The following is a 15,585-nucleotide window of genomic DNA, read 5'->3' on the forward strand; positions in this document are numbered from 1 at the left end:
TGACATGTATCACTTGGAAGGACCTCAGTCCGAATACCACAAAGTAGTACCATCTCACAGCTCAGATAAATATACTCTTTTTCTTTTACTAAAGCCAGTTAAGAATCCACTTAAGATGCTGAGGATTGAATGGCTTATTTGAAGTGAGGACCTAAGGATAGTTGCTTTTTTCAAACTTACTTTTCTTTCTGTGTTAACAGGGGGAGATTTTCGCTGACCAAACCATAACTAAGCAACAGAATGGATTCCGCTGTCATTTCCTGGTTTACAAGTAATCCTGCTATGATTCGGCGTAAGGTTTCGTGAACTTTCCGGGCCAGTTTTAAGCTTGTGGTATTTTGCAAGATCTAAAGGCAAACACAAATACATGCTGAGGTGACAGAACTGCATTTTGATTTGTTATAACAGTATTTTCTTTTATATATTATTTCTAAAATATGGTTTTTCCTAATTAAAAAAGACGCATTCTTAATGAAATTTCAAATATAAGAATAACATAAAATCAAATTTACCCATGACCTCAACCCCAGAAATAATCATTGCCATTAGTGTATGCCTCTGGAGATTTTGGGCCTCCTCTGTCTTCTCTTTGTTGTTGAGGTCTGGGCACAGGGCTGGAGATAGGATGTGACACTTGGAAGGTGCCAGCCTTCCAAGTGCATTAGGTGGGGTGGTTTACAGACAAGCACAACATACCAACACCATGCAGTCACTCCTCGCAGGAAACCGCGCTAATGAAGACACATGACGGCCAAGCCACAGGGCTGGGTATCAGGTACTGGGCCAAATCAGAGGAACTTAATGGGCACTCAGCACCATCACCCCAGGAAAATCCTCAGCGCCTCACAGCTAGTCCTCTGCACAGGACAAGGTATTAGGAACTTTCATTACCTTGCAGGGACTTGATAATTTACATGGGAAACACATGTGCTTTGTTGACTTTCTTTCATCTTAAAAACATATCTAACATTCTTAGATCAGACTCAGATAAGCTAAATGTACCTTAGGAACAATTAGGACTTACATGGAATTAGTTAATTTACGTCATTAGATAGGGTTTTTTGCTCTAGGTTTAGTATGTAAAACTGTAATAAAGTGAATTAATAATGCTTGCTGAATGTTCACCCTTGCAACAGGCATAGCGAGCACTCTGAAGGCAGGTAAATTACAGTCCCTGCCCAGTAGGAGGCAGAATGAAAATGGAAAGAATGTGAGCTTTGAAATTCCAGCTTCAGAAAGATCTGGCATGAAACCCTGGCTTTTCTCCTTATTCATGTTCCTTCTACCTGTTTGAGCCTGAACTTTCTCATCTGTCAGACGGAAGCACTGTCAATCTCAGGGATGGCTGTGCAGATCAGAAGTAATGAAGCACAGTGCTAAGAACACTGATGTGTTCCAAAAACGCCAGTGCGCGTGCTCTTGGCAGTCTGGGAGCAGCAGTCTCACTCCAAAGGCTATTCTTAGTTACTGATGGGACTCAGCTGTGTAATTCACCTATAATTCAATTCTTGTTGCCCTTTCTTTTGCATCTCATGGTTTACATCTGGCTCCTGGATCAGAATGCCCATCTCAGGGCTGCCAGACACATGGTACGGGTGTTCTTAGTACTAAAGTGAATCATGATGTTCAAGGCTCTTTTCAAGAACTCAAGATACTGAAAGGTGGTGATTTCCTATATTACATTCAAGTCCTTACCTCTTTTAGTGGAAGGATAAGTTTGGTAACCTGATCTTTTCCTACAAACTTGCCCAAGATTTCGTAAGAATCATAACTCTTGCTTCTTCGTGCCTCCATGACTTTGGAGAGGATCTGCTTTACTTCCTTCTCTTCAGCAACAGCACCAAACAACTCGTGGTTAAAAACCTTTAAAAGGAAAAAAATAAAAAATCTTTAAAAGAAAAAAGCTAAATGGTAATTATGTACACTCAAGCAAGATATGCCAACATAAGCAGTCTCAAAAATGCATGGTCTGTTGAAGTCAAGGAAAGCATATTGGACTGGATTAAAATTAGACAATAGAAATTTCTATTAGATTTCACTTTTTTCAATGTAGCTTGGAGACCAATTACAGAAACACTTCGAGGTTTATACCAATGAAAAACAAAAGAATACTACATAGATTTACATATATAATTATATAATACACATACAGGGACTTTTTTGATATTACCAAAAGTAGCTTAATTTCCCTTTTTTCCACAATTATACATACAGTTCTGGTGAGTATACATTTGTACAAACCCCAGATCACACACCTGATTATATCAACTCAGGACCTACAGCAGGGCACCCATCTCATGTCACTTGAAACTTAGCTTTTTAAACCTCTGCCAGCCGAAGAGATGAGATAGTACATTATTTTCATGTTTCATATTTATGTTTTATATTTATTAATATGTTCATATGTTTGTTTATAGGCTATTATTGTGTCTCATTTTATGAAATGATTTGTGTTCTTTGAACTCTTAAAAAAAAAAAATTAGAATTCCTTTCTCTAAATCTTACCTCAATCATTATATCCAAACAAGAGTCCAAACTCCCGACTTGTAGCTTGTTGGTGAGGCCTTGCAGCAACATATAGACAGTGAAAGTCAGCACATGGACCTGAAGTGAGATGTATGAGAAGAGTATGGATGGTCAGGAACACCACAGTAGGAAGAACAAGATCCAGGAGGACTACAAAGGGTACACTCTGATTATATATCTGTCAGCACTGCAGGAAGCTTTGCTAAACAACACATACGTATATCAGTGTCTAAAGTCCTTTAGCCAAATGGTCTTTTTGTAGAAAAGATGCTCAGAAACACATCACATGCACAGGGTCTATCACTGTGACTAAATCAGGTCAATCATTTATAAAGAAGAGCATGCATGATAATACGCTTCAGTCGTGTCAGACTCTTCATGACCCTATGGAGCCCAGCGGGCTCCTCTGTCCATGGGATTCTCCAGGCCAGAATACTGGAGTGGGTTGCCAGGCCCTCCTCCAGGGGATCTTCCCAACCCAGGGCTTGAACCCTGGTCTCTAATGTCTCCTGCATTGGTAGGAGGGTTCTTTACTATTAGCACCACCTAGGAAGTTCATAAAGAATAGCACAAGTCTTGAACTTTTAAAAACCACCCTCTGAATTAAGGAGCCTACATGAAGAAAACAAGTTTCTGCCCTTAACAGTGATCACACCTAGCATTCCTTAGAGCTTACTATGGGCGAGACACTGTATTACTACTCACATGTACTATATCGTTTAATCCTCACTCACTCTATCTATGGTGTGGGAGAAATATCATCAGAGCTTTCACTTGAGGAAGCTGAGACACAAAAAGGTCAAGCAACTTGCCCAAGGTTACAGGAACAGGAAGTGGTGAAGTCAGGATCTGAAAGCAGATGGCGCCAGAGTACCAACAGAGTATGTTCTCTACACCGCTTCCAGTGCCGTAAGTTATCAAGGTAAACAGGTAATGACCGCGTGCTAAGAAAATACACTTGGCTGTCAATATACAGATTGGATTCTAAAGGCATAATTTCATATATATCCACTTACGATCTTTAAGTACCTTTATACATTTAAAGTGTTTGCTGGGGACACTGGATGCATGGAACCGCTACTGGGAAGAACCACCAAACTTCCAGTGAGTTTACCCCTGTTTTCTACATGGCTGTCCCCCAGCCAACATGGAAACCGTGCTAGGATTCAGAGAATTCTATGAGAAGTCCTGGGGCTTTAGGAATAGGAGAGAAAACTCAAGAATGTTCCAAGAGAATAAGGAAACCTATTTTTTATTTTTTCTTTCCTCCATTTCCTACACCCCAAGGATCCTGTGGTGGTCGTGGCAGTGGCCTAGACACAGGGGCTGCAGCAGCCACAACTCTGCAGGGAGACCTTCCTCTCCCTCAGTGGGACTGCAGTTTGGAAAGGGTGGGCCCACGAGCTGCTTTTCTCCTCTGCAGCTTGCCACTGCCTGGCCTCTGTGTGGTTACAGCTGTGGGAAGTGTGTGGCAAAGTAGGAGAAACAGCCCCAGCTTTGTAGCAGGAGATCTGAAACATGGAAAAATAAAGTGTTAACAAAGAATCAGAAGATATAAGGAACTAAGGAAACTTGAGAAGTGAAAAGAAAAATAACTGAGGTAAGAAAATTGACTGGGTGGGTCCAACAGTAGGAAGGAGACTAAAGAGGAAGGAGTCGGTGAACCTGAATGTGAATCAACAGAAATGATGTAATCCAAACAGAAAGCAAGGAGACTGAAAAATAAACATGAACCGCGCATCAGGGACGGCTGCTGCCGCTCAGTCGCTCCAGCGGGTCCAACTCTGTGACCCCATGGACACTCTCAGGCAAGAGTACTAGAGTGGACTGCCATGCCTCCTCCAGGGGATCTTCCTGACCCAGGGATCCAATCTGGGTCTCCTGCATTGTGGGCAGAGTCTATTGCTGAGCCATCAGGGAAGCCCCCAGGGATGGATGGGACCCTTCAAAAAAGTCTAATATACAGTTCACTCAAGTCCCAGAAGATGAGAGAGTGCAGTGCAGAAAAGTATTTGAAGAAATAACAGCTGAAAACTTTCCAAAGTGACCAAGAAGCTCAACAAACCTCAAATAGGGTAAAACCAAAGAGATCTGTGCTCACAATCCAACTGCTGAAAAAGAAAAAGTCTTTATAGCTGCCAGAGAAAAATAACGTGTTACTCAGGGGAAGAACAATTCATCAGAAAGGCCAGAAAAGGGGCATGACATTTTTACAGTGCTGAAAGGACGTCCTTCAGGGAAGAAGGTGAAACAAAGACAGTCACAAGGAAAAGAAAACAAAGAGGGCCTGCTGCCACCACAGTGCTCTACATGCTTGCCTAGACCGAAGGGAATGATACCAGGGAGAAATCTGGAAATTCAGAGATGAAGAAAAAGCAGTAGAAATGATAAGTATCTGAGGATTAAAAACAAAACTCTGCACTGCACTCTGTCTGCGGAGCATGCTTCTCTGAATCTGAGTAAGTCTACTTCTTACCTATCAAAACAAAACAAAGCAAAACAACTCTAACACTGCCTGAAAAGTTTTCAACATATGTTGAAGTAACACATAAACAACTATTAAACAAAGGAAGGGTGAAGGGATCTGTACTTTTACATTCCACTTGAAGTGGTAAAATATTGATTCTAAACAGATGATTAAAAATTAAGTATGGTTATGGTAACCTAGAGCAACCATTCTCCCAGGAGTCTTGGCTGGTTACCTCAGAAAAACAAGCTGTAGTGTTTCTCAAACTTTCAATCACTTGGAGATCTTTAAAAATGCAGATTGCGTAGGTCAGGGCTAAGGCCCTGATAGTTCTCCTAACAAGTTCCCAGGTGCTGCTGATGGCATGTGTCCAAGGCCCACATTTGGGAGCAGCAAAACAGCCAGGAAACTACTCAAAGAGCTCTGCATTCCACCTGGTGCTGTTACTAACTTTACAACATATATGTTTCAACTCAAAACAAATTTTTATTGTTCACATTTGTGGCGATACATTCAACAATAAGTTTATTAAGAACTCACGGAATACAAAACCTGATATCAAGTGATTTGAGAGAAAATCACAGGTTATGAAATGTAGGTCTATAAGATTCTTCCAAAAAATAAGGCTTTTTAAAAACTAGATTTTTAAAAAATATGGATTAGAAATTTTAAAATATTCTTGCCTGCACTCTTAGTAGATCAACTTTGCAAAAGACAGACCCAAAGTACCATGACTTAGCGTTTAAAGTGCAACTGTGAATTCCAACCCAATTTGAATATAAAATGCATGATGCCATTTACCTGATAGCCACGCACAAGCGTAGTCTGTAATTCTTTTAAAATATATTGTAGATAATGCACACCCAGATCCTCTATTATTTTTGCGAGGGTGCTGCGTGCAATGTCTCTGATTTCCTGTGCTCTGTTCTTGAGGAGGGCACACACTTTCAGCAAAATACTAGAACATGAGTTGAAAATCTAATTAGCAGAAACAAATAAAAATACAAATATCCTTTTGTTTCTTAATTATTCATAATCCAAATTATTCCAGTTAGGATTCTAAATTATAGCAAACTGTGACAGTGCTTCTCTTTCTAACAAAGAACCAATTTCTGACTTATCACATAACATACCTTGGCAGATTAGTTTCCATGACTTCTCTTGGGAGGGACTGCATTAGTTTAACCATGGCAAAAGCTAAAGGGACTCGAACTACTTCCTCATCATTCACAACCTTTGATCTTACGAGTTTGTGTTCTTCGTCTCTTTTAGTCTGTAAGAAAATAAATAAATAAACTGAAACAAAAGTAAATGGATTAGGGACCCAGCAACACTACAACCTTGCAGCTGAAAAATTATCTACTGGTATCAAAATGATCAAGAAGAAGGATCATGAGGGAGGAGCCAAGATGGCGGAGGAATAGGACGGGGAGACCACTTTCTCCCCTACAAATTCATCAAAAGAACATTTGAATGCTGAGCAAACCTCACTTTCGACCGCTAGCAGAAGACATCAGGCACCCAGAAAAGCAGCCCATTGTCTTTGAAAGGAGGTAGGACAAAATATAAAAGATAAAAAGAGAGACAAAAGAGCTAGGGACGGAGACCCGTCCTGGGAAGGGAGTCGTAATAGAGGAAGTTTCCAAACACCAGGAAACCCTCTCACGGGCGGGTCCACGGGAAGGTTTCGAATCTCAGAGGGCAACCTAACTAGGAGGAAAAATAAATAAAACCCACAGATTACATGCCTAAAAGCAACTCCCAGCAGAAAAGTACCCCAGACGCCTGCATCCGCCACCAGCAAGTGGGGGCGGAACGGAGAGGAGCGGGCGGCATTGCTTAGGGTAAGGGCTGGGCCCAAATGCCCTGAGGGCAATCAGAGGGAGCTATGATGAGATAGCAACTTAAACTGTGGGATAGCAAGAGAGAGAGAGAAAATTAACCTGCCCGAACACACTGCCGGCCATTCGCAGAACAAAGGGACTGAGCAATTCCAGAGAAGAGCTAGCTGGCGGCAGACCGGCCCATCCCTGCCAGAGGCAGGAGGCACGCTTCTGAATAACCAACAAATCATAGAAGAAATAAAAAAAGAAATCAAAATATGCATAGAAACAAATGAAAATTAAAACACAACAACCCAAAACCTATGGGACACTGAAAAAGCAGTGCTAAGGGGAAGGTTCGTATCAGTACAGGCTCACCTCAAGAAACAAGAAAAAAGTCAAATAAATAACCTAACTCTACACGTAAAGCAACTAGAGAAGGAAGAAATGAAGAACCCCAGGGTTAGTAGAAGGAAAGAAATCTTAAAAATTAGGGCAGAAATAAATGCAAAAGAAACTAAAGAGACCATAGCAAAAATCAACAAAGCTAAAAGCTGGTTTTTTGAAAAAATAAACAAAATTGACAAACTATTAGCAAGACTCATTAAGAAACAAAGGGAGAAGAACCAAATTAACAAAATTAGAAATGAAAACGGAGAGATCACAACAGACAACACTGAAATACAAAGGATCATTAGAGACTACTACCAGCAGCTCTACGCCAATAAAATGGACAACTTGGAAGAAATGGACAAATTCTTAGAAAAGTATAACTTTCCAAAACGGAACCAGAAAGAAATAGAAGATCTTAACAGAGCCATCACAAGCAAGGAAATCAAAACTGTAATCAGAAATCTTCCAGCAAAAAAAAGCCCAGGACCAGATGGCTTCAAAGCTGAATTCTACCAAAAATTTAGAGAAGAGCTAACACCTATCTTACTCAAACTCTTCCAGAAAATTGCAGAAGAAGGTAAACTTTCAAACTCATTCTATGAGGCCACCATCACCCTGATTCCAAAACCAGACAAAGAGGCCACAAAAAAAGAAAACTACAGGCCAGTATCACTGATGAACATAGATGCAAAAATCCTTAACAAAATTCTAGCAAACAGAATCCAAGAACATATTAAAAAAATCATACATCATGACCAAGTGGGATTTATCCCAGGAATGCAAGGATTCTTTAATATCCGCAAATCAATCAATGTAATACACCACATTAACAAATTGAAAGATAAAAACCATATGATTATCTCAATAGATGCAGAAAAAGCCTTTGACAAAATTCAACATCCTTTTATGATTAAAACTCTCCAGAAAGCAGGAATAGAAGGAACATACCTCAACATAATAAAAGCTATATATGACAAACCCACAGCAAGCATTACCCTCAATGGTGAAAAACTGAAAGCATTTCCCCTGAAATCAGGAACAAGACAAGGGTGCCCACTCTCACCACTACTATTCAACATAGTTTTGGCCACAGCAATCAGAGCAGAAAAAGAAGTAAAAGGAATCCAGATAGGAAAAGAAGAAGTGAAACTGTTTGCAGATGACATGATCCTCTACATAGAAAACCCTAAAGACTCTACCAGAAAATTACTAGAGCTAATCAACGAATATAGTAAAGTTGCAGTATATAAAATTAACACACAGAAATCCCTTGCATTCCTATACATTAACAATGAGAAAACAGAAAGAGAAATTAAGGAAACAATACAATTCACCACTGCAACAAAAAAAATAAAATACTTAGGAGTATATCTACCTAAAGAAACAAAAGACCTATACATAGAAAACTATAAAACACTGGTGAAAGAAATCAAAGAGGACACAAACAGATGGAGAAATATACCGTGTTCATGGATTGGAAGAATCAATATTGTCAAAATGGCTATACCACCCAAAGCAATCTATAGATTCAATGCAATCCCTATCAAGCTACCAACGGTATTTTTCACAGAACTAGAACAAATAATTTCACAATTTGTATGGAAATACAAAAACCCTCAAATAGCCAAAGTAATCTTGAGAAAGAAGAATGGAACTGGAGGAATCAACCTGCCTGACTTCAGTCTCTACTACAAAGCCACAGTCATCAAAACAGTATGGTACTGGCACAAAGACAGAAATATAGATCAATGGGACAGAATAGAAAGCTCAGAGATAAATCCACGAACCTATGGACACCTTATCTTCGACAAAGGAGGCAAGAATATACAATGGAAAAAAGACAACCTCTTTAACAAGTGGTGCTGGGAAAACTGGTCAACCACTTGTAAAAGAATGAAACTAGAACACTTTCTAACACCATACACAAAAATAAACTCAAAATGGATTAAAGATCTAAATGTAAGACCAGAGACTATAAAACTTCTAGAGGAGAATATAGGCAAAACACTCTCTGACATAAATCACAGGATCCTCTATGACCCACCTCTCAGAATATTGGAAATAAAAGCAAAAATAAACAAATGGGACCTAATGAAACTTAAAAGCTTTTACACAACAAAGGAAACTATAAGCAAGGTGAAAAGACAGCCCTCAGATTGGGAGAAAATAATAGCAAACGAAGCAACAGATAAAGAATTAATCTCAAAAATATAGAAGCAACTCCTGCAGCTCAATTCCAGAAAAGTAAATGACCCAATCAAAAAATGGGCCAATGAACTAAACAGACATTTCTCCAAAGAAGACATACAGATGGCTAACAAACACATGAAAAGATGCTCAACATCACTCATTATCAGAGAAATGCAAATCAAAACCACAACGAGGTACCATTACATGCCAGTCAGAATGGCTGCTATCCAAAAGTCTGCAAGCAATAAATGCTGGAGAGGGTGTGGAGAAAAGGGAACCCTCTTACACTGTTGGTGGGAATGCAAACTAGTACAGCCACTATGGAGAATAGTGTGGAGATTTCTTAAAAAACTGGAATTAGAACTGCCATATGCCACTGAAATGTTGTGAAGTAATTAGCCTCCAACTAATAAAAAAAACAAACAAAAAAAAACAAAAAAAACCTGCCATATGACCCAACAATCCCACTTCTGGGCATACACACTGAGGAAACCAGATCTGAAAGAGACACGTGCACCCCAATGTTCATCGCAGCACTGTTTATAATAGCCAGGACATGCAAGCAACCTAGATGCCCATCAGCAGATGAATGGATAAGGAAGCTGTGGTACATATACACCATGGAATATTACTCAGCCATTAAAAAGAATTCATTTGAATCAGTTCTAATGAGATGGATGAAACTGGAGCCCATTATACAGAGTGAAGTAAGCCAGAAAGATAAAGACCATTACAGTATACTAAGTTCTAATGAGATGGATGAAACTGGAGCCCATTATACAGAGTGAAGTAAGCCAGAAAGATAAAGACCATTACAGTATACTAACACATATATAGGGAATTTAGAAAGATGGTAATGATAACCCTATATGCAAGACAGAAAAAGAGACACAGATGTACAGAACAGACTTTTGGACTCTGTGAGAGAAGGCGAGGGTGGGATGTTTCGAGAGAACAGCATCGAAACATGTATATTATCTATGGTGAAACAGATCACCAGCCCAGGTTGGATGCATGAGACAAGGGCTTGGGCCTGGTGCACTGGGAAGACCCAGAGGGATCGGGTGGAGAGGGAGGTGGGAGGGGGGATCGGGATGGGGAATACATGTAAATCCATGGCTGATTCATGTCAATGTATGACAAAAACCACTACAATATTGTAAAGTAATTAGCCTCCACTAATAAAAATAAATGGGAAAAAAAATAAAGAAGAAGGATCATTACTCCCTTGGCTGCAGGAGAGGAATCTGAAGATGAGGAGACCACAGAAGGAAAAGTGAAACGTGAAATGTAGAAAAAAAGAAAATCCAAAAGCTGATGTCAACCCACGCAGTTAGGAGCCTCAGTCTGACATGGGTCCCACAGACACCCGAGTTCACAAAGGCCTGCTGGGTCCCGGACAGAATGATTACCGTAGATGCCAGGCATTTGTGAAGCCTGGGCAGGATGTCCCCTGTTATGGTTCCTTGGATATTTTTAATTGTTCTCTCCAATTCTTCCTTATTCTGAGGAAGGAAGGAGATGGACTTTGTGATACAGTCAGATTCCTCAGCTGCCGCCCCTTCATAATCAGCTGGGTCAGGGTTTTCTGGCTCTTCGTTCCTGCCCGACAAAGTCTTATCACATTCGCCCTCCTCGTCCTCATCCATGGGCTCCAGTTCCAGGGCTCCGTGCTCTGGCGACTCAGTCACTGCTGTGGTGTCTGTGTTTAGTAACAACACAAGTCAGCTTAAATGAGGAAACAACACAGGTGTATTAAGTAGTCTTTTCTAGCAACATAATAAAAAAAAAATCAGCAACTACAAGGGCACAATAAAGACTGAGAAAACAGAAGTAAGTGAGTGTTGTGGCTCTTCACTTTCTTACTTTCACTTTCACTTTCTCTTAATGAGGAAGAGACACAGGTAAACTGATAATTATAAAAAAGAGTGGAACAGCAAGTACAGGGTACTTGAGGAACACATGGGGAGGCTGTGAAAAAGGAGGGTCCTTAAACGAAAGAAAGCTTCCAAAGTACTGTGGTTCGGTTCAGTTCAGTTCAGTTCAGTTGCTCAGTCGTGCCCAACTCTTTGCCACCTCATGGACTGCAGAAAACCAGGCTTGCCTGTCCAGCACCAACTCCTAGAGCTTACTCAAACTCATGTCCATTGAGTCAGTGTTGCCATCGAACCATCTCATCCTCTGTCGTCCCCTTCTCCTCCTGCCTTTAATCTTTCCCAGCATCAGGATCTTTTCAAATGAGTCAGCTCTTTTGGAGAAGGAAACGGCAACCCACTTCAGTATTCTTGCCTGGCAAATCCCATGGAAGGAGGAGCCTGGCAGGCTACAATCCACGGGGTCCAAAGACTCAGACACGACTGAGCGACTTCATTTCACTTGCTTATTTTAACTGGAGGATAATTACTTTGCAATACTGTGATGGTTTTTGCCATACATCCCACTGTCACTCTTTTTTTTTTTTTTTTCCCAACGTAACGTATCATATTTATTACTGGTCTCAGACTGATAGTGAGGAAATAAGAAACATGAGGAGCCAAGCATTACAGTAGTGATGTTCTCACTGTGATACGGCTGCTTAAATAAGTGATCTTAACATGTGTGCCACTTTTTATGTGACGCTTCTTACAGACCCAGCTTGGTTCTTCTCCAATGTCTTCTCTTGGAGTTGTACCTAATTTTATTGCCAGTTTTCATTCGAATCCATTGAGGAATGGGACGATTCTGCTTTTGCTTCTTGGCCAGGAATCGCTTGATCCTGAAAGTCTTGTGAGAAGACATGGTGCGGACAGAACTCAACCGCACATAGGATGGCGGGGAAGAGAAAAGAGCCCCACTGTCACTCTTAACGAACTAATAAAAATCTGAGCCTCATGATATAATCGTCTCTAACCATATCAAATATGTTATTTTTCCTCTTTGTTGCATCAGTTTAAAAAGTTTTGAAGGTCAAAGTCTCTAACTCTAGTTCTTCCTGGGTAATCAACTCAGTATCTTTCATATACATGTTTTCCAAATTGCTGACAATTAATTGCATGGTTCCGATTTTAAAGGAAGAACTTCATGGTTAGGGAAGAATTTACTGTGTATTTGCCTTCTAAATATTTTCACTTTACATTTTTGTTCCATTCCATTAGAACATTTAGATGAAAATACCACTTCCAGACTACTTCAAGTAACTACAGAACATAATTAAAATGTTCTCATAGAAAAATCTTTGCCCTAAATATGTGTGGTACTCGAAAAGAGCAATACATAAATTACAAAGTACATCAATATAAAATCCTACATCCAATATAAAAGGTAAGAAAAAGAGCAACAGAATAAACCTAAGGGAAAAAGAAAAAGATACTTAATAAAAGACAGGTATGGATTGTTAGGAAGAGGAAAATAAATTCAACTAATAAAGACAATGTGCTAGTTTACATAATTTTTTAACACACATATATACATTTTTTTAATATTCTTTTCCGTTGTGATTTATCACAGGAGATTGGACATAATTCCCTGTGCGGTATAGTAGGACCTTGTTGTTTATTCGTTTTGAGTGTAATAGTTTGTATCTGCCAACCCCAAATCCCCAGTCCATTCCTCTCAGTTTACATAATTGTGAAGAAAATGGACAAAGCCCAAATATACATAATAAGAAATATGAACAAGACACTAACAGTTAGTATATTACAGAATTAAAACAGTATAATCTGGAACTCAGATATTTTCAGAATATTGATGAAATGGCTAATAGGATAGAAAAACAAATATCATTTAACATACCCCACAGTGACTAAATAACTAAACATCACTGATACCGTAGATGAATTTTTGAAATTGGTCAGAGTTGTGTCTTAAAAGCCATTATCATTTAGAAACAAGGAAAAATATCTGCTTTTCCAGACTTTCTTTCTGTCTTCCATCTTGCTTTTCTGTCTCACTCATACTCCCTCTTGCTCTCCCTTTTCTTCTCTTCTCTCCTTTTTTTCTTTCTTTTTTTGGTGTGGCTAGGAGAAACAGTTCTATTTCTGCTTCACATTTCGATGTCACCATGTCGCCAGTGATAGTAATGACTTAAAATTAGTGTCACCATATAATTTATTATACCAACTGGAATGCTTTCCAGGGTGAAAAGAAACATTTAGAATTATATGAGGACCACAAGGAAAGAGGGGGACAAATGTTGAAGCAACTTAAAACAACCATATCAGGGATAAACTAAAACAAATGAAAATTTCTATACTTTTCCACAGTAGAGAAGAAACAAATGTAATACTGGCCTTTTTATTTACTTCACTTAAGCAGTAACAGAGGTAACAACTGTTTAGCTATCCTATATTCGGAATATTATTTCAAATCAATACATGTAAATGATACTTTGGGGGGATTTTTTTGTTTCATTTTTTGTGTGTTTTGTTTTCCTTAGGGTGTTGTTTGTTGTTATATATTTTACTGAATGTGTACACAGTTTTGCCTTCTACTGAAAACTACCTTCTGATAGGTTCCATTGATTTGTTCTGAACTCAGTGTCCTTGTTTTCTTGTATAACTAGGAAGAGTAGTGTGTTTTTAAAAATACTCATAATGTGCCTGAAAAGTCTATAAAATCTCTAGAGAGGATAAACTGAAGGTAAGCCAAAGGGTCGCCCTTAGTGTTCTTGTTTTAGTCGATTTTATAGTACTACAACTGCAGTGAACTTTGTATACCTCTCCTATCATCGAAATAAAGTTCTGCTAAGTAACTTTAATGTTTATATTATAGGTGAAGGGCAACCATTTGCTTGAAAGAAGATAAACTGAAACCATCTATGCTGTTCTTATGCTCTATATTTGACTGTTAAAGTTCTGTCAATAAAGTTTCATTTTCTTAAAAAAAAAAAAAAAAAGAGTCAGCTCTTCACATCAGGTGGCCGAAGTATTGGAGTTTCAGCTTCAGCATCAGTCCCTCCAATGAATATTTAGGACTGACTTCCTTTGGGATGGACTGGTTGGATCTCCTTGCAGTCCAAGGGACTTTCAAGAGTATTCTCCAACACCACAGTTCAAAAGCATCAATTCTTCGGCACTCAGCTTTCTTTATAGTCCAATTCTCACATCCATACATGACTACTGGAAAAACCATAGCTTTGACTAGACAGACCTTTGTTGGTAAAGTAATGTCTCTGCTTTTTTTTTTTGTCTCTGCTTTTTAATATGCTGTCTAGGTTGATCATAGCTTTTCTCCCAAGGAGCAAGCATCTTTTAATTTCATGGCTGCAGTCACCACCTGCAGTGATTTTGGAGCCCCAAGAAATAAAGTCTGTCACTGTTTCGTTTCCCCATCTACTTGCCATCAAGTGGTGGGACTGTATGCCATGATCTTAGTTTTCTGAATGTTGAGTTTTAAGTCAACTTTTTCACTCTCCTCTTTCACTTTCATCAAGAGGCTCTTTAGTTCTTCTTTGCTTTCTGCCATAAGGATGGTGTCATCTACATATCTGAGGTTACTGATATTTCGCCTGGCAATCTTGATTCCAGTTTGTGCTTCATCCAACCCAGTATTTCGCATGATGTACTCTGCATATAAGTTAAATAAGCAGGGTGACAATACACAGCCATGAAATACTCCTTTTCTGATTTGGAACCAGTCTATTGTTCCATGTCCAGTTCTAACTGTTGTTTCTTGACCTGCATACAGATTTCTCAGGAGGCTGGTCAGGTGGTCTGGTAGTCCCATCTCTTTAAGAATTTTCCGCAGTTTGTTGTGATCTACACAGTCAAAGGCTCTGGCGTAATCAATAAAGCAGAAGTAGATATTTTTTTGGAACTCTCTTAGTTTTTCGATGATCCAACGGATGTTGGCAAAAACCTACATTCTTGTTCATGAACATCATAATGGCAGCCAACAGGGCTCATGCAGAAATGTCCCTTATTACAGGATGCAAACTGGGCAGTGTGGTGGGGCAAGTTCAGACCTGGCTCTGCTAACAAGCCAAGACTACAGTCCATTAATTTAACTCTTGTGAGCTTTGGATTCTTCACCAGTAAACTGGAAATGGTTTACTTGTAAGGCTATTATAAGGATTAAATGCGATAAAGTCTCATTTCTGACACTTCACTGACCTTAATAAATGACAGCTATCCATTAGCCTTTGTTTTGTTTACGGACTGTGAAGCTTTAGGAAAGTTACTTTACATCTGAAATCTCAATTTCTCATAT

At 39.3% G+C, this 15,585-nt stretch overlaps 2 protein-coding genes across 2 annotated transcripts in view; both read right to left on the reverse strand.

Moving 5' to 3' along the window:
* Positions 1-15,585, reverse strand: part of UTP20 (UTP20 small subunit processome component) — a 91,089-nt gene that overhangs the window by 17,006 nt on the left and 58,498 nt on the right. The window contains exons 41-46 of the mRNA XM_043880658.1: positions 10,812-11,101; positions 6,127-6,266; positions 5,795-5,951; positions 2,506-2,604; positions 1,696-1,863; positions 181-347 (exon numbers count right to left, since the gene is read on the reverse strand). Coding sequence (XP_043736593.1) covers positions 181-347; positions 1,696-1,863; positions 2,506-2,604; positions 5,795-5,951; positions 6,127-6,266; positions 10,812-11,101 — 1,021 coding nt within the window. The remainder of the gene's footprint in view (positions 1-180; positions 348-1,695; positions 1,864-2,505; positions 2,605-5,794; positions 5,952-6,126; positions 6,267-10,811; positions 11,102-15,585) is intronic.
* On the reverse strand, positions 11,999-12,231 carry LOC122679869 (60S ribosomal protein L39). The gene has a single exon (XM_043880660.1). It carries the CDS (start codon positions 12,175-12,177, stop codon positions 12,022-12,024), a length of 156 nt encoding a protein of 51 aa, XP_043736595.1. The 5' UTR covers positions 12,178-12,231; the 3' UTR covers positions 11,999-12,021.

The sequence above is a fragment of the Cervus elaphus genome, chromosome 22 (assembly GCF_910594005.1).
Source record: "Cervus elaphus chromosome 22, mCerEla1.1, whole genome shotgun sequence".
Taxonomy (NCBI): domain Eukaryota; kingdom Metazoa; phylum Chordata; class Mammalia; order Artiodactyla; family Cervidae; genus Cervus; species Cervus elaphus.